We start from the raw sequence: 18,308 nt of genomic DNA, 5'->3' as shown, positions 1-18,308 counted from the left end.
TCAAAGTTACAATTATCTAGCTCATTTGCCTCCAATTAATATTCATAAAAATGGAACATTAGGTTTTCCGTTTGAAAATTTGAAGGACAGACATTCTTTCTTTTGGTGGACTTCATAATTTTGCTAACCTTATTTGATTGGGAAACAGTGTTTCCTGGGGTTGCAGGGAGCGTAGTTGAGCTGCAATACAATCCCTTGTCTCAGCTCCTTTTTCTTCCCCGCCGACAGCCAACTTGTTTATTACCTCTCTCAGGAAAAGAAAATGTAATATTGCCAGACCGTATTCCCTGAGAGTGACATAGTACCTGTGGACTCAGAGATGGCAAAAATCAAGGCAGTTCAGCTCCATATTGCTCATGAAGTTCTCAGTTAAATTTCAAGAGTTCCCTCGGTCTGTAATATTCAATATTGCTAAACTCATTTATAATGATGGCTTGGAGGGGTAGGTGACAACTGAGTTCTAACAGAAGTTTGAAGATATTTTAATCGTGTTTTACTGATTATAAAAATAATGCATATTTGTAAAATATTTAAGCATTAGAGAAATTAGAACATTTGAAATGGGTGTTTTGGGATGGAGTAAAGGTCAGAATGTCTGTTGCCATAGATTGTCTCCTGAATCAGAAGTGCTGCTTCAAATCAGCTGTGTCCAAATGTCCTGTTGCTGTATCATCTCCCCTTGACAGCAAAACCAAAATAGGATAGTTTTGTGTTATTGAGCAGGCCCTTTTTATAGCAGGATCTGGGAAAAACCAACAAGATAGCCATGGGAATTTTCACTGTTTTCTCTTTAAAATTCATCTAAATTGCAGAATATGTGTGATTCCCTAAAAGGGGAAAAAGGGTGTTGGGTTTTTTCCCAATGTCTTTCCAATCCAACAGTCATTTCCTTTGCCCAATGGTTAAGGCAAAGCAAGGTTTTGCAGAGTCTTAATGAACTCAGCCATAAGCATCCCTAAGAGCTATATTCTTGTGAGACCCTATGTTCTTATGCTCTATGAAACCTTTCAGGTTGGGAAGGAGTTAGACTCTATTAGAGAAATAGAGTTGAGCCCCAGTTGGAAATAATTTGATTGTACAGTGTCCTCATTATCAAATTTGTGGTTGTACTAGGGGTTCCTGGCTAAGTAGGGTTTGGTGGTAGCTGTGATTGGGAAGGTTGGGGAAAGTGGGGACAAAAATGAAGGCCAACTTGTCACAGATTCAGGAACAGCTAGGGGCACTATTGCCCCTAGAAAGCTTAATCTCAGCTACCATTGGCTTCTGAATGGTGCAAGAATTCTAAGAGTGTGGCGAAATCTGGGTTTGTGGCTTTCTCTATCAGTATTCACCCTAAGCACCAAAACTCACAATTCCTTATGATTCTCAAAGAAAGGAGGTAAATGGGTGAGGTGGACATTAATTAGTGCAGTTGAAAGTAAACTTTCCCTTGAGAAATCTTAGAAACAGATTATTCCTTATTTATTTGGAAAGCCTTTCTAAATCTTCATCCATAAGAAAGGACTCAAACCGGACAATGAGAGTCACCGAAAGTGTTTCTGACCCCTCTCCATGCATGCAACAAGGTCTGTGAGCTATAGGCATCATTGGACAACACTGCTTGGCACAAACCCAGGGAACCATTAGGCTCTCAACCACACTGTAATGTTTTAGTGCATTTGTGATAATACAAGGACAGGATATTCTTAGTCAATAGGTACATTGACGTTAGAAATCCATTTTCCCAGTGTGCATAGCCCTGAACCTTGTTTTCTTTTGTCTATTACAAGTGTCCTTGATTTGAATGCATTTGAGAGGCAGAACAAAGCTGAAGGCCTGGGGATGGTTACTGAGGAAGGAACACGTAAGTAACTAACAAATGTGAAGGCCTCTCTCTTTCTGATTAAAATCTTAATTAACTCTTTCTGGTTAAAGCCCCTGCTCACTCCTGCTTTATCTATAAGGACTTGCTCCATTTCAGCAAAATATTTCCATCCATAGCTGTGATAAAGCCAGCGTCTTGGCTGGATGTGTTCATAGAGCCAGTTTTAAAGAAAGAAAGTTTATCATAGTGTTTATGGTTTTCTTACTTTGTATTTCTCTGTTTCTCTCTTATCACCAGTCATTGTTCGTGAGCGTGGTAAGTTTGAGTTTCCGTCCTGAGTTCCTACGTCTGTGAGTCCTGAGGGATCTGATTTAATTGCCTCAGCGCAGACACATTTTAGGCTTGGTGGTTGCATGTTGAGTTTAACTGAGAAGTTTGATGCTTAATTAAGGAAGAGTCTTCCATCTGCAAAGCATGGTTATGGACTGTGAATCATTGCTGCCATTAGCCTAGTTGTTTTCCTTACTAATGCATCCTGGGGCTAAATATTTTAGCTTTGTTGGTCATTGTGTTCTGCAGCCGCCATTCCAGGTTAATCGTGTTTATCCCCATTCATCCAAAGTTCCCTTTCCAAATATTTCTTTTTTTTTATTGGTTTCACCTGTTTCTTTCTTTCTTTTTTTTTTTTTTGTGAGGAAGATTAGCCCTGAGCTAACATCCGTTGCCAATCCTCTTTTTGCTGAGGAAGGGTGGCCCTGGGCTAAAGTCTGTGCCCATCTTCCTCTACTTTGTATGGGATGCTGCCACAGCATGGCTTGACAAGCAGTGTGTCAGTCCACACCCAGGATCCGAACCTGTGAACCCCGGGCCGCCAAAGCGGAGCGCGCGAACTTAACCACTACACCACCGGGCTGGCCCCCTCCTAACCTTTCTGACACAGCTCCTTTAGCATCTTTGCAGTCATTTGCATTGGAGGGTGTTCTGTGTTGAAAAGCCAAACAAATGCTCACCAGTATTCTGTGTTTTCAAGGTGAAAAAATACTCCAGAATGACGAGTTTACACGAGATCTCTTTAGATTCCTACAGTTACTTTGTGAAGGACATAACAGTGGTAAGTGGAACAGATTGATTTGTCAAGGCAAAACAACATTCAGGTGCAAAATTATGATTCATTCCAGGATGCCACATTTAATACAACCAGTTGCTAACTCCAGGACAACAGTTAATCTATTCCTCAATAAGAAATCCTATGTAAAGCGACCTTTAACTTCATGGCTAAAGTGATTTAATGCCACCGGGGGTTAAGCTGCTTCCAGAATCTTCAGATGGTGAATCTAAACACCCAGCCCTTTCTGTCAAGTCCCTCAGGGCTCATTAGGTCCAGTGTCTGGTGTCACCAGAACACCTGCAGGATCTGCCAGGACCCAAACAGGGTGTCCTTATAAGGCTTTTCACATAGTATGTCTCTTCTGAGTTTAGCCAAGAAGGCGTGATGGGTTCCCTAGGCGTGACAGGTACCAGCACTGACCCAGCCCTGGTGTTCTCAGACTTTCAGAACTTCCTGCGGACTCAGATGGGCAATACCACCACCGTGAATGTCATCATCAGCACTGTGGACTACCTTCTGCGTCTGCAAGTGAGTGGGGATGGCCTTGGATGGTGGCACATCTCACATACACATCTAAAAGCTAAAGATGCTTACACAGGGTCAAGGAAGGCCCGAGATACAGTCAGACCCCAACAAGGAAGGTACTGTGACCTATATCCACATACTTAGGGGAAATCAAACACCTAAAAAAGTGTTTTTGAAGACTGAAATAGGAGGAGTGGTTAAATACCAAATCTTCTATTATAAAATGCTGGTTTACTTTAGTTTTGCCAGTGAAAACCTAGCCACAGTGCCCCCAGAGCTATAAAACAACCTGTGAATGAGACCAGTGTTTTCGCTAAGAGGTACAGAAAGTGGTGGGAAGAAGACGCGTTTAGAAGTTCTAGTGCTGAGAAGTCACTTGGTTTAATTGTTTGAAAGAAAATCCCAATTCTATAAAGGAAATCTACACAAACATACAAAAGGATTGTCTTCTCTCTTTGCTGATTCTTCATCCTGGTTCTGCCTCTTATCAGTTTGTGACCTGGAGCCATCTATTTAATCTCCCTCTGTTCCATTTGCTTATGTATAAAATGAGTAGCACCTGTCTCATAGGCTGGTAGTAAAGATGGAGAGTTTTAATATATGTAATATGCTCAGAATAATGCCTGGCACTTATAGTGTTAGCTATTATGTTGCTGCAGTTATTATGATGATTTGAATGAATCATTATTATCTTTAATGTACATTTTCCATTGTAAATAAACTGTCCTATAGCATAGCCACCCATGTCCAGCCGAATGGTATCTTCTCTCCTGTCTGTTCTTCCCTGAAAAAGAACTTAAAAGATGCCGGAGGAGCCAGCCCAGTGGCGTAGTGGTTAAGTTTACGCACTCCGCTTCAGCAACCCAGGGTTTGTGGGTTCGGATCCCGGGTGCAGACCTACACACTGCTTGTCAAGCCATGCTGTGGCAGCGTCCCACATACAAAATAGCGGAGGGTTGGCACAGATGTTAGCTCAGTGACAATCTTCCTCAAGCAAAAAGAGGAAGATTGGCAACAGATGTTAGCTCAGAGCCAATCTCACCAAAAAAAAAAAAGATGCTAGGGATCAGATATCTCTGTGCTTTTTCCTAGAGTCCCAGGCTCCTGTCATGACGAAGAGGTCATAGAGATGTAGGATTCTCTTGTAGCCTTCCTGAACATTGAGTTTAGCTTCACTGACTGAAGTCTGAGATATACTAAACTCTGCTTGTTTGTTCTTAGGAATCAATCAGTGATTTCTACTGGTATTATTCAGGGAAGGACATCATTGATGAATCTGGACAGCACAATTTTTCCAAAGCTCTGGCAGTCACGAAGCAGATTTTCAATTCTCTTACAGAATACATCCAGGTGTGTGTCACACAGTGCATGCTTTAAAACAAAGAACATTCTTAACATTTCCATATTCTGTATTCCCTACAGTATTTCTTTATCTATAAATAAGACAATTTTTCTTTATATTTCTTTATCTATATTAGACAATATTTATTTATTTTTTATTATTTTTATTATTTAGTTTATTATTATTTATATATTATATAAATAATTTTATAACTAAATAAAATAAATATATTTTATTATATTTATTAATATTTTTATTATTTATTATTTATTTCTTTATTGGTTCTTTATTAATAAGAACGATATTTCTTTATCTGTAAATAAGAACCAATAGTACCTACATTCTGTAAGAAGCTATAGTTTATTATCCTCCACTGTGACCTGTTCATAGCATTGTCACATTTTATTTGCATTTATCTAGTTTCATTTTGCTTTCCCTCCTAGATCGAAAACTTTTTGCAGACAGAAAATTTCTTATTCAATTTAAAAGTCTTCATTTCTAGCACAAGGTCTGGCTCATCACAGGTGTTCAGTGAGGGTAGAGAGTAGAGTGGAGAAATGATTGATGGAGTGAAGGAAGAAAGGTATTAATGATTTTATCTTGAGTCTTGAGATTAAACCCAGAATTTGTGAGATCGTGCTAATTTGTCAGAAATTAACTCTATGGAAAAATATAACTTCAGAAGCACATGAACTATGTGCCATGGCAGTCAAATCTACAAGTGAATTTCAGGTTGAATGTCTAGATCTTGCAGCATTCTTTCTCTGCTCACAACATTCTCTGTTCATTGCCTACAGAGGTCTAGCTCCTGTGAAAAGGAGTAGAGGATGTACTCACTCATCATTTGCTGTAAAATCAGTAGCCATATCACAGTCCTCTGTGGCGGAATATAAGATTTTTTAAGATCCATATGATGAGCCAACCAGCACACTCAGATCATATTTGCTTATTAAAATAAACACAAAACTAAGGCTATCAACTTGAAAAGGAAGGTTTTAAGGGAGAGATTGATCCTTGTCACAAAAGGATTATAAGAACACCGAGAGATAAACCTAGAAACAGGTGTCTGATCTGAAGTTTCACGGAATGTGAAATACCCGTGAAGATCATGGAACAGATTTGACAAGCATCTGGTTTGCTCTCTGCAGAACCCATCCTAATCTGCAGAATTTCCCATGGAGCACTTAACCCAAAAATAAAGGAGAAGCTTATTTTTGGTGAATGTGAGTTTCCTTCAACAACTGGTCTTGTTCCAAAAAGGATCTAGAGGCTTCTAGAGATCAGACACCAAATGTACGTGAATAGTGATTTCTAAATAAGCTTATATGGTTTAGGGATGCAGGCAATATTTCATCTGCTCACCTCTTCCCTGGAAATTCTGCCAAGGCTTTTCTAGACCTTGAGATAGTATCCGTGTTCTTTTTGGAAATTTCTTCTTGAAGAGTGATTTGGCGATTGATTAAAGGGTAGAAAAAAACTATAAAGAAGAGTGAAGGATAAGAAACAGTTCAATAATGATCTTCAAAAATGGGAAAGGTTATTAACATGGAAAATACAACCTGGTAATTAAGTCATCCCCCTATATTTGGCTTTCAGAAAAGATGATGAGAGATGGTATTATACCTGAAGTTTAGGCTAATGATAAGAAAATCCTAAAAGTAACTGCACACTAGGAGTATTATTGAGATTTTTTTACTTGATTAGATAGCCATGTGTTCATAGCATTTTATGTATAGCTTTGCCTGAAAACAATAGGTGGGCTAGGGCCTGGTTTTCAAAGTGTGCTCCACGGAACTCTTGAGTTCCTCAGAACCCCTCTTAGGCCGAGGTGTGGGGGAGAGCAGGCAGGAGTACCCTTCAGTTCTGTTTTAACCAGAGCATTTCATCCTTTTAAATAATATTATTCAAGATAACTTTAAGATTTTATTTGAAGAATGCATTCTGAGGCTAAAAGGAAATCTCTGAAAAGCACCAGACTTTGAAATTCCTAGTGGTGTTTCCCAGACATAAGATCATATGATCAGGGGCGGGGAAAAAAAAAAGTAATGTCCTGGGAAAATATTGAGCACAAAATATGTGACTTTTGGAAGCAGCTATCTATTCCTCTAAGTTGGTGTCAAACGCCCATATGAGGGCAAGTTTCAGAGCAGCTCATGACGTTTAAGTGAACTAGTGTCCTCCTCTCCGTAGGGCCCTTGCATTGGAAACCAGCAGAGCCTGGCTCACAGTAGGCTGTGGGACGCGGTGGTCGGCTTCCTCCATGTATTTGCTAACATGCAGATGAAACTCTCTCAGGTACTGTGGCCCGTTCCCCAATGTGTTGTTGGTGTGAAATGCTAAGTCAATCCCCACCCTTGGTATTCCCGTTTTGGATGTGGCTGCTTGATCAAATGGCTGGAAAAGCCATGCAGACTAGGTCTCATTTTTAAAACTGAAAGTCTAACTGGGAGACAGGAATGAATGCTTCCGGGGCGGGATGGGGTCCCAGACAGGCTTTTGCATGGACGCAGCTTCCTTCCTTGTGTCCCACCAACCTACCCTTTTCATCATTGCTCAACACTGCTTTTTGTGGTGCTAATCCTTTTTGCTTCCTTGTCACTGTTTTGTCACTTTATAACCATCTACCAACACTGTCTGATCTGTCAAATGTCTGCATGTCTCTGTAATTCACATATCTCTTCTCTCTCACCTTTGCTTCCCCCTCTCCCTGTCTCTGCCTTTCCTTCTCACTCCCCATCTCTCTGGCAAGATGAATCAGAATCCCTCAGAGCATTTATCATGAACAAATAAATGTAGTGTATGTAGTAGTCGATCACCTCTCTCCATGGCAACACATGAGGGAGAACTTCAGGATGTGTTCCAGGCTGATTAGAGTAACATTTGCAGCATTAATTTAAATAATGTGGATCTAAAATTTTCAGGGCTGTTGCATCTGCCTCCTCTCTTCTGGAATGTGCTATTTACCCCTTTCATTTTTCCCCTTTTGACTCTGGCCTTATGGGAGGAGAGAGTTCTTGGGAGGGCTGCTAATTCGGTGGTAATACATCCACTTCTATGCCAGCCCAGCCAGGGCAATGCGGTCAAGAGGCTCCAGACATGAGAGCCTGGCCCTGCCACCTCCTCACTGGTGACTTTCAGGAAGTCACTTCCCCTTTCAGTTTTTTGTTTTATCATCTATAAAACATTGGGAATTAGACTAGATGATCTCTGAGGTCTCTCTCAGCTCTAGTATTCCATACTTCTATTTTGTGTGTGGCTACGACACATACCAAAGGTAGGGGAAAATCCCTCTGAAATTTCAAAGGCTAGACAAAGAATTGTCTTTGTGAAAGAGTCTGTAAAAGAAGTGTGTCCCAGAATGCATTTTTCAGTCTCACCCTCAGATTGCCCACCTCAGATCTTCCAAGGATTTTTTCCTTCTGTAACACAGGGCATAAAGCACAGAGCTAACTGGGCAATGCCTTGTCTGCAATGCTGAAATTAAAACCAAACAGACTAGTATCAAAACCATCCGGAGGAATTGCTTCAATTATGTAACATTTTAAGGGACCAGTGGCACCCAGATCACCACCGACTAGAATGAGGAGAACGTAAATTAATCCAGGAAGAAAGGAGAACCCATTTGATGACTATAACCTGAGCTTTAATTGGATTGCAGTAGTATTCCCCAAAAGCTCACTGGTGATTCTCCAGTATAAAAAACGACAACATAAACTACTAGAGATACCTAACAGCTCTTTGGTGGATTGGGTTGTTCAGTAGTTTTGGACAACATGTGGTATATCTGCCACACTATACTAATAAAAGGAAAGCTGTAAAGTAGCTCTGTGGATGAGTCCTGCTATAGTGAGCCTCCCGATGCTACAGTGGATGATGAGACGTCTGCATTCACAATGAAAAGGGAACTCATTCCTGAGATTGACACAGCCGTCACCTAACCTTCCCAGAGCAGGCTCTTCTCGCTCACTGCCCTGTACTTTGCTGAGGGATCAGATAGCTCAGGGGTATCTCCTGTTTCTGTTCTAGGATTCCAGTCAGATCGAGCTGCTGAAGGAACTCTTGGATCTCCTTCAGGACATGGTGGTGATGCTTCTGTCCCTCCTGGAAGGTTGGGCTGTTTGGTATAACTAGGCATTCACACAATTGTAATTGGTCCAAGCACTAACCATACTAATCACGCAGATTATCCTTCTGGCAGGTCATTGATTCCATATGACATTGGTTAGAAAGCCAAATTTTCAGAAACAAAAAAAATGAGTGAGGGGCACATGGTCTGATGGACAAAGTCTGAAACCAACTCATTTTATATCAATAGGAAAGCCAGAATGAACTGGGGAAAATCTCCAAGCTTTGCTCTTCCCTATCCTCTCCCTCTCCCCATTGCTTTTCAATACATCTGGCTGCCAGTGTGTATGCCAGCCATCTAGTTGGGCACCCTCCTAGGTCTAAGGGGATAAGAGGGGCACCACTTATCCCTATGTGTCCCCAATACTCTGATCATGAAACCACTTCCCAGGCCCCAGGCCAGATAAAAGGCACTGATGTGGCTATCTCCTTCTTCCCTTTGTTTCTTCCCCCTTGGCTCCTAGTGGTGTAGTCTTTATGGCTTGCTGCTCCCTCCTACCCATTTCCAAATCATCACGGTCAGAAAAGAGCTGACTGATTTGGCACATAAGTCTTCTAAAAATAGCTACCTGACCAGTTACGTGATGGCTTGGGTTTATTTATATATTTGTATGTCTTTTTGAACCTGCCTCACAGGGAATGTGGTAAATGGAACTATTGGCAAGCAGATGGTTGACACACTGGTAGAGTCATCTACCAATGTAGAAATGATCTTGAAATTCTTTGACATGTTCTTGAAACTTAAAGACTTAACCAGCTCAGACACCTTCAAAGAATATGACCCAGATGGTAAAGGGATTATCTCCAAAAAAGAATTCCAGAAGGCCATGGAAGGGCAAAAACAATACACACAGTCGGAGATTGACTTTCTCCTTTCGTGTGCAGAAGCTGATGAGAATGACATGTTTAATTACATTGATTTTGTAAACCGGTTCCATGAACCAGCCAAGGACATAGGGTTTAATGTGGCAGTGTTATTGACAAATCTCTCTGAACACATGCCAAATGATTCTCGCCTTAAGTGTCTGTTGGACCCAGCAGAAAGTGTGCTGAATTACTTTGAACCATACCTAGGACGCATTGAGATTATGGGTGGAGCCAAGAAAATTGAGCGTGTTTATTTTGAGATCAGTGAATCCAGTCGAACTCAATGGGAGAAGCCCCAAGTGAAGGAATCTAAGCGACAGTTCATCTTTGATGTTGTCAATGAAGGTGGAGAGCAAGAAAAAATGGAACTGTTTGTGAACTTCTGTGAGGATACCATCTTTGAAATGCAGTTAGCATCACAGATCTCTGAGTCTGACTCAGCTGAGAGGCCAGAAGAGGAGGAAGGGGAAGATGAAGATTCTTCATACGTGTTAGAAATTGAGGGTGAAGAGGAGGATGACAAGTCTTTTGAGTCTGTCTCTGCATTTGCCATGGCGTGTGCCTCAGTGAGGAGAAATGTTGCCAACTTTCTGAAGAGGGCAACCTTGAAGAACCTCAAGAAGCAGTACAGGAAGGTGAAAAAGATGACTGTGAAGGAACTGGTGAAAGTATTCTTCTCTTTCTTCTGGATGTTGTTCGTGGGGCTAGTCCAGTTGTTCTTCACCATATTAGGAGGAATCTTTCAGATCCTCTGGAACACAGTGTTTGGAGGGGGCCTGGTAGAAGGGGCAAAGAACATCAGAGTGACCAAGATCCTGGGTGACATGCCTGACCCAACCCAATTTGGTATCCATGACGATGCTATGGAGGCTGAGAGGGCAGAAGTGACTGAGCCAGGTATCGCAACTGAACTAGTATACTTCGTAAAGGGTGAGAAGGGAGATGCGGATATTATGTCAGATCTATTTGGATTCCACCCAAAGAAAGAAGGTGGTTTAAAGCATGGGCCCGAAGTAGGTTTGGGTGACCTCTCTGAGATTATTGGCAAGGATGAACCCCCTACGCTAGAGAGTACTGTACAGAAGAAAAGGAAAGCACAGGTAAGCATAATTTGTTTCTATCATCTTTCTTTATCCCCAGAAAAAGACTTGCCACTATATCTTGCAATCAGTATGGACACCAATTCCCTAGGAGCCAACGTTGTATTAGACACCAGCTCTTCTATGATTACTCTGATCTTATAATTCCAGCTCTGCCGTGTCGGGGGAGATGGAGACAGATAGCTGTCTCAGTGTGTAATTGCTGCATAGTCTTTCAGTTGACATTGTAGAGTTCAAACATGATAGTCTGTGACCCTCACCTTGCCTTCCACACAAAAAAGAAGGCTAGTTCTCATGGTACACAGGTTCATTCAGTGAACTGAAAGCATAGAAAACCAGGTATAGCATAACAGGAGAACTTTCTTGTGAGACAATACTTCTGCAGTGTCCCAAAAGATCCAGATGATATCGTATGATTTTGTAAGCGCCCCAGTGAGTTTTATCATGCTTGGGACGTTTTTATTCTTGTGGCACCCACTATCCAATTTGGACTTCAAGTCAGTCTACTAGATTAAGTGAATAAAATTAACAGTAATTTAGAGCCCGTTGGCCTTGGAAAGTTCTGAGTGTTGCCCTCTGTTGCAGCATCCAACTCACAGCGTCGTTCTAGCATTAAAGAGAGTATGGAGAGAAATGTGAAGAGATTAGAGCCCAAGGACAACTTTTATTTCTTCATTCCATTGATAGTTATTGAATAGTTAATATGCATTTGTCACTATTTTAGGCTCTAGGAATACAGTGATGAATGAGAAATGCATTGTCCCTATAATTTAGTGGAAAAGATAGACATTGAACAAATCAGTAGAGGCATGAAAAATGTTAAGAAGGAGGAATGCCAGGTGCTGTGGAAATGTGTAGGAGAGAAACCTCACCTGGTTTGGAGAGTCAGAGGAGGAAGCATCAGAATTGTAGGCATTGTTCAAGTATTACAGTATTAATTTATTTACTCTGTTTTGCTCCCTGGTGTAGCCCAGGGCCTAGAACAGAATTTCATACATAATAGGGATGCCATATACCAGGCTGTGTTCCTAGGATATGGGAATACATTGGTTAACAAGAGAGACAACATTTTTGCTTTAATAGAGCTTAACTTCTAATGGAAGAAGACAACAAAGGAATAAAATCATTGCTATTTGTGACACATGCTACAATAAATGAACAAGGTCATGTGTTACAGAGTGAATGTGGGCCCTACTAAAACTAGGATGGTCAAGGAGAATTCTGAAAAGGTGTCACCAGAACCAAGTCCTGAGGGTTGGCAGGCCTGTGAAAAGCCAGGACAGTCGTACTCCAGGTGGAGGGTATGGCTAGTGCAAAGGTCCTGGTGCAGGGAAGGATTTGGAATATGCCAGGAAAAGGAAGGAGGTTTGGGTGTAAGAAACGAGTCAAGTGGTGCAAGACGAAGATGGAGAAAAAGGCTATGATCATGGAGGCCTTGTAACAAGTCTTTGGTAAGGAGTTTGAATTTTATTCTAAGTACAGTGGTCATCAGAGGGACTAGGGTGGCAGTAAGAGAATTGAAGACAAGGCAGGAATCCTGTCTTATGGAAGTGGGTTCTGGATTGGACCTGGTATGATCTTTGTCCTATCTCTCCCTGACCCCATGGAGTAGTAGGACCACTGCCACAGGGCTCTGACAATATCCTAGCACAAGTTTTCTCTTTGAGTTGAATAATAACAAGGCAATTGACTTTTCAAGTTTTAAATCTTCGTCTTGGTATTTCTCCAGAGTGGCTTCATATATAGCAGGACACTTATGTGCTGTGATCCTGAGAAAAGCAGAAGCATGAAGAAAGAAAGCCACTGGGACTTGTGACCAAGGAGATGAAAGTGGCCAATATGGCTCATCACCATGAACTCATTTGTTTGAGGAAACCTTGACTGATTGTTATTTTTGTCTAGGCAGCAGAGATGAAAGCACCACATGAAACGGAAGGAAAAGTAGAGCCTGAGAAGGCAGAGTAAGTTCTTGGTAGCATCCACTACTCTTAATTGCTATGGTAGATAATTCTAGATAGCATCTACTTGACAGCATCTATGATTCTATTGCTCTGGTAAATAGAAAACTTGATTTCTGTTAATACAAGATAAATATTGTGCAAGTTCTGGATACATTTCTTTTTCCTCTAGCTATACAATAAACACATTCTAATAATCCTGTTAACTTTATAATCCAGATAGTAGATCAGAGTTTCACCGTCTGGCCCAACAAATTATCAAACACTCACACTTAGCATCTTCATATGATGTTGATGATGATGATATCTAGTAGTTATTGAATACCTTTTACATGCCACACTCTGTGCTAAGCCCTTTTATACAATATCTCATTTAATTCTTACCACAAGCTTAGAAGAATATGTACGATTGCTAATTCCCGTGAAGGCTTAAAGAATAAAGGACAATTTTTCTCAAGGGAAAAAAAGTTGTTAAGCCTAATTTCAGAAGAAGACTACAAACTTATGTATAACTGTACAGCTATGACCATGTCTCATCAAAGTGGGCACCACTTGTTAATACAAAGTTGACATCCAGGCACTGTGGGATGATGAAAACCTGAGGTTCCCACCCTCAGGGAATAATTATATCTCCCGCCCCTCTCAGCCCAGATTTCTCTATAGTTTAGTCTCTGTCTCTGGGCCAGGCCTCCCTCTGCCCCTGTGCTGAGTGGGTTTCTCTTCCTGCAGCACGGAAGACGGAGAAAAGGAGGATACAGCCAAAGAAGAGCAAGCCGAGGCCCTGTGGGCAGAAGCGACAAAGAAGAAGAAGCGGCGATGTGGCCAGAAAGTTGAGAAGCCTGAGGCCTTCATGGCCAATTTCTTTAAAGGGCTGGAAATCTATCAGACCAAGTTACTGGTAAGCACTCTGGCCCTGGCCCGTCCAGGTGCAGCATTGGCCCGGGCAGACCTCAGAGAAGTGGCCCCATTGATTTTGTTTCAGCATTTGGTTAGTTATGCGTTCTTATCTTTCTCATTCCTTCTCTTTTCCTCTTCCTCTTTATCTGCCTGTCCCTTTTGTGTTGGAGGAAAAGAAAAAGGGGATAACCTGGAAAAAGCCAAGGACTCCAGCTCCTCCGCCCAGCAGTGGGAGCCCTCTCTGACCTGTGCTCTCTCCAGGAGAGTGGGAACACCTCTTTCTAGCTGGTCCTTCATGTGCGTTATGTGGGGACTTAGCCGATCCTGTCGAAAAGTTCAGAAGTAGTTTGATCATTTGGGATGCAGAAAGAATAATGACTTGTTAGGTTAGGTTCTCACATAGTTGTGAAAAGCTTTACTATTCTACATACAATCAGCCCTTGGCACAGCTTGTAGTATTCTTTCTCTGACAAATTGTCCACTGAGGTACAGCTGCTGATGGCCAGGACACCACCTTCCCCAGGACCATTGGTGAGAGCGCCCTCCACAGAGAGACTGAAAGCTCTCCCCAAGCAGCTACCATTCTAGTCCTCAAGAGGGGAGAGGCAGAGGCTCTGGGGCTGTGACTTACAAAGAGACAAGGACTCTAGGCCACAGTCTGGCTGCATCCAGAGTGCGAGCTGCAGAGGGCTTTTGTGGGCCTAGGTCACTCATAATTTTCGAATAGACTACTTCCTGAGTGAAGTGCTCATGAACACACACACACACACACACACACACACACACACACAAGCATCTTTATAGCAGGATTTCAGTCCTCTGCTGATGGCATGTTTAGGCATTTGATTCCCTGAGAGATAAACCAGAGCAGAGTTCCTTTGAGTATCATTCTAAGCAATTTTTTTTAAATCAACATTTCTGGTTCCCCACAAAGAAGTCGTAAGAAGGCCAGGATTGTCCTAGAAGAGTAGTTACCAAAGAGTAGGACTAGTCTTGTGCAAACTTCAACCAGAAAAGACCTTCTGTGTGAGACAGGGACAGTCCCTTTCCCTTCCAAAGCTCTTCTACTTCTGCCTGTCGTTTTCTTTTCAGCATTACCTGGCCAGGAATTTCTACAACCTGAGGTTCCTTGCTCTGTTTGTAGCCTTCGCTATCAACTTCATCCTGCTCTTTTACAAGGTGATACTTCATTCAGGGGCTAATTGCTAAATATACTATATACTGAAAAAAAGCAAAGGTAATAGAAGTTATGCTCTTAATTAGAGCAAAAATTCTAATATCTAAGGAAATTTCTAAGACATTGGCTTCTAAAAATGATACTGTCTTTGACAATGGGAAGAAGGAGAGACTGCTTGCAAGGGAAGCCAGTTAGGGCGCTGTTTCCATAGTTCAGACTTGTTCTAGTCATTACTTACTTAATTCTTCAGGTATTTGTTGGGCATCTACTCTGTGCTAGACCCTATATTAGGAACTATGAGGTATTTCAAATTGAATAATAAATACAGTTCTTAACTTGAGGAATAAAGTAACAGAGAGCCATTATAGTTGGCTCATATGTTAGAACCATCATGAAGGAAGAATTCACAGGAGTTGGTTTCTGGATATGGGAAAAGAAGGACTAACCAAGACAAATGAAGGTTTTGAACATTGGTAAGTGGGTCTTGTACACTGTAGGCACATAAAAAGTGTTAGTGGAATGAATTAATGAATGATAGGTCCTGGATCCTTGACAAAGTCCTTAGCTGGCTATCCTATCCCTTGTCTCTCTCCCTTCTCTGTATTTAAAACCACCAATCTCTCTGTATTTAAAACCACCAATCTAATTTTTATAAAACATATTTTTATCCACATCAACTTTCTGCTTGACAAACTAATGGCTTTCTATTACCCATAGTGGAAAAATGGAAGCCTACAGTGGGTGTGGCCAAGCTTGGTTTTAAACATATTGAGGTGGAGGTGACTGCAGGCAGCCATTCAGGCGGGGATAGTCAGCAGGCAGTTGGAGCTGCGGGATGAAAGCCTCAAAGGTGTAGACCTGGGAGTCGTCTGTGTGAGGATGGCAGTTGAAACCATGAATGTTAATGACATCTCAGAAAGAATGGAAAATGTTGAATGTGTGTGTGCATGCATGCACTGTGTGTGTGCGTGCACTTGTGCATGTGCGTGTTTGTGTCTTGGCCTCCTCCCAGGCCACAGCATTTCAGAGGTTACCTCCTGCAGCATAGGGATTATAGAATATGCAGTAAAACTTCCCTCATTTTAATTTTTTGTCTTTTTTTTCAAGAGATAGGTTTTGTCTCTTGAAAATTTTGCAATTATTAGAGATACTGAGGATTCCTGAGAATAAGTTACCCAAAAACTTCATTCACTCAGCAAGTAATGCCAAGTCACAGCTGCTTCCACAGCATATGCTAGCAATATAAAACATGTGGGGAGAGCCTAGTGGCAGAGGCTCTTTCTGATGTTTATAAGAGAGTATGTGTCTTGGGCCAGGTCACTGAAGAACCTTTAGAAGAAGAGACAGAGGACGTTGCGAACCTGTGGAATTCCTTTAATGATGAGGAAGAAGAAGAAGCGATGGTGTTCTTTGTCCTGCAGGAGAGCACTGGGTATATGGCACCAACGTTGCGGGCTCTGGCCATTATCCACACCATCATCTCTTTAGTCTGCGTGGTGGGCTATTATTGCCTGAAGGTGAGTTGCTGGGCACTCTGAATCTAATTTGATTCTTCGAGGAAGTAGCATCATTTCTGAACCCAGCCAGCCCTTTGTTCACTAAGACTTTGCTAATAGACTGAGGGTCATGGAACAGCAACATGGGCATCACCTGAGAGCTAATTGGACCTGCAGAATCTTGGGCCCCACCCCAGGCCTTTTTTGTGTGTGTGTGTGAGGAAGATCAGCCCTGAGCTAACATCCATGCCAATCCTCCTCTTTTTGCTGAGGAAGACCAGCCCTGAGCTAGCATCTATTACCAATCCTCCTCCTTTTTCTTCCCCCATTTTCTCCCCAAGGCCCCAGTAGATAGTTGTATATCATAGTTGCACATCCTTCTAGTTGCTGTATGTGGGACGCTGCCTCAGCATGGCGGGACAAGTGGTGCATCGGTGCACACCCGGGGTCCGAACCCAGGCCGCCAGTAGCGGAGTGCGTGCATTTAACCACTAAGCCATGGGGCTGGCCCCCACCCCAGGTCTTTTAAATCAGAATCTACAATTTAACATGATCCCCAGGTGATCTGCATTCATACTATACTTGGAGAAGCCTTGCTGCAGGGGTCCCATTTCAGGCACCTCTTGTTGAATTTCATAAAATTAGAATCATCAGGCTAAGTGACACGTGCAGGTAGTATTGAGAGCTTCTTCTAATCTTTTCATTTATGTTGGAATTTTTATAAAAATGCTTTTCACCTTTCAAAAATTATTAGGCTTTAACTATTCGAGTTATCAGAAGAAAACTTACTGATGAGTTGCTGTTTAAGTTATCTATCGCTGCAAAACAAATCACCCCAAAACTTAGTGACTTAAAATGACAACCATTTTCCCTCTCCAATTCTGTGGACTGACTGGGCACATTTGAGCAGTTCCTCTGCTCCATGTAAAGGCAGCTGCATCAGCAAACATCTGGGAGCTCAGCTGGGATAGACTGTCCAAGATGGCATACACTTATGCCTAGCATGTTGGCAAAGGAATGGTTGGAAGACCAGGCCATGTAGTCTCGGGGCATCTCCCTTTCCATGTGGCCTCTCTGCATTCTCTCTCCATCAGGGTACTTGGACTTCTTGCACATGGCTTCTTGCACATGGGGTGTCCAAAAAGAGCACAAAAGTGAAAGCAGCTAGCCCTTCTTAAGGCTTAGGCCCAGAACTGGCACAGTGTCATTTCTAATGCATTCTCTTGGTTAAAGCAAGTCATAGGGTCAGCCCAGATTCATTGTTGCACAAGGGGTGAGGGAGGCTACACAGGGCATGAACACCAGGAGGCCTGGTTTATTGGGGCCATCTTCAGACACTGCTACAGTTACATCAATCTTCAGTCATTCTATTTTTGGTGTTCTAAGTCCCATTCTGTTTCTACTATACCACATTTTTTTTTCTCATTACATTTTTTCTTACTTCTCTTTAGTAGGAAGTCTCCTTGGCTGTATACCAAGCCGTCTTCTCCCTGGGAAGAGACCAGGAAATATATTCCTATCCGTGTTGCCCTCACTTCCCACAGTGAACTGTAGTAGTATGAAGGAAGTCCAGCTACCCTGCTGGAGAGATCGTGTGCCCTAAACCACACTGAGGACTCCATTGTAACAATGAAAGCACCAATTCTAGGCTGCCTGGGTTGGACTCACAGCTCTGCCACTTAACCTCACCATTCCTCTATTTCCTCATCTGTAAAAATGAGTGTTATATTAATAACTCCAATCCCTTAAGGTTGCTGGGAAGATTAAATGAATTAGTATGTGTAAAAGTACTCAAAACACCAGACGTAGTAAACACTATAGAGTGTTAGCTCCTATTCCTTAGTTCACCACCCTAGAGTTCAGCTTGTTGAATGGGGTATAGATATACTGATGTCCCAGAGAACACAAA

General features: G+C 42.0%; 1 protein-coding gene across 1 annotated transcript in view; it reads left to right on the top strand.

The window, feature by feature from the left end:
* The window catches only part of RYR3 (ryanodine receptor 3), a 345,772-nt gene that overhangs the window by 309,192 nt on the left and 18,272 nt on the right, over nt 1–18,308 (top strand). Inside the window, exons 82-93 of the mRNA XM_058540531.1 lie at nt 1,770–1,843; nt 2,102–2,119; nt 2,835–2,915; nt 3,352–3,440; nt 4,659–4,787; nt 6,970–7,074; nt 8,806–8,887; nt 9,541–10,871; nt 12,774–12,832; nt 13,559–13,727; nt 14,819–14,905; nt 16,220–16,420. Of these exons, the coding sequence (XP_058396514.1) occupies nt 1,770–1,843; nt 2,102–2,119; nt 2,835–2,915; nt 3,352–3,440; nt 4,659–4,787; nt 6,970–7,074; nt 8,806–8,887; nt 9,541–10,871; nt 12,774–12,832; nt 13,559–13,727; nt 14,819–14,905; nt 16,220–16,420 (2,425 nt within the window). The remainder of the gene's footprint in view (nt 1–1,769; nt 1,844–2,101; nt 2,120–2,834; nt 2,916–3,351; nt 3,441–4,658; nt 4,788–6,969; nt 7,075–8,805; nt 8,888–9,540; nt 10,872–12,773; nt 12,833–13,558; nt 13,728–14,818; nt 14,906–16,219; nt 16,421–18,308) is intronic.

Source organism: Diceros bicornis, chromosome 5 (genome assembly GCF_020826845.1).
Source record: "Diceros bicornis minor isolate mBicDic1 chromosome 5, mDicBic1.mat.cur, whole genome shotgun sequence".
NCBI lineage: Eukaryota > Metazoa > Chordata > Mammalia > Perissodactyla > Rhinocerotidae > Diceros > Diceros bicornis.
The sequence above is the reverse complement of the archived record's forward strand: the minus strand, read 5'-3'. Positions and strand labels throughout refer to the sequence as shown.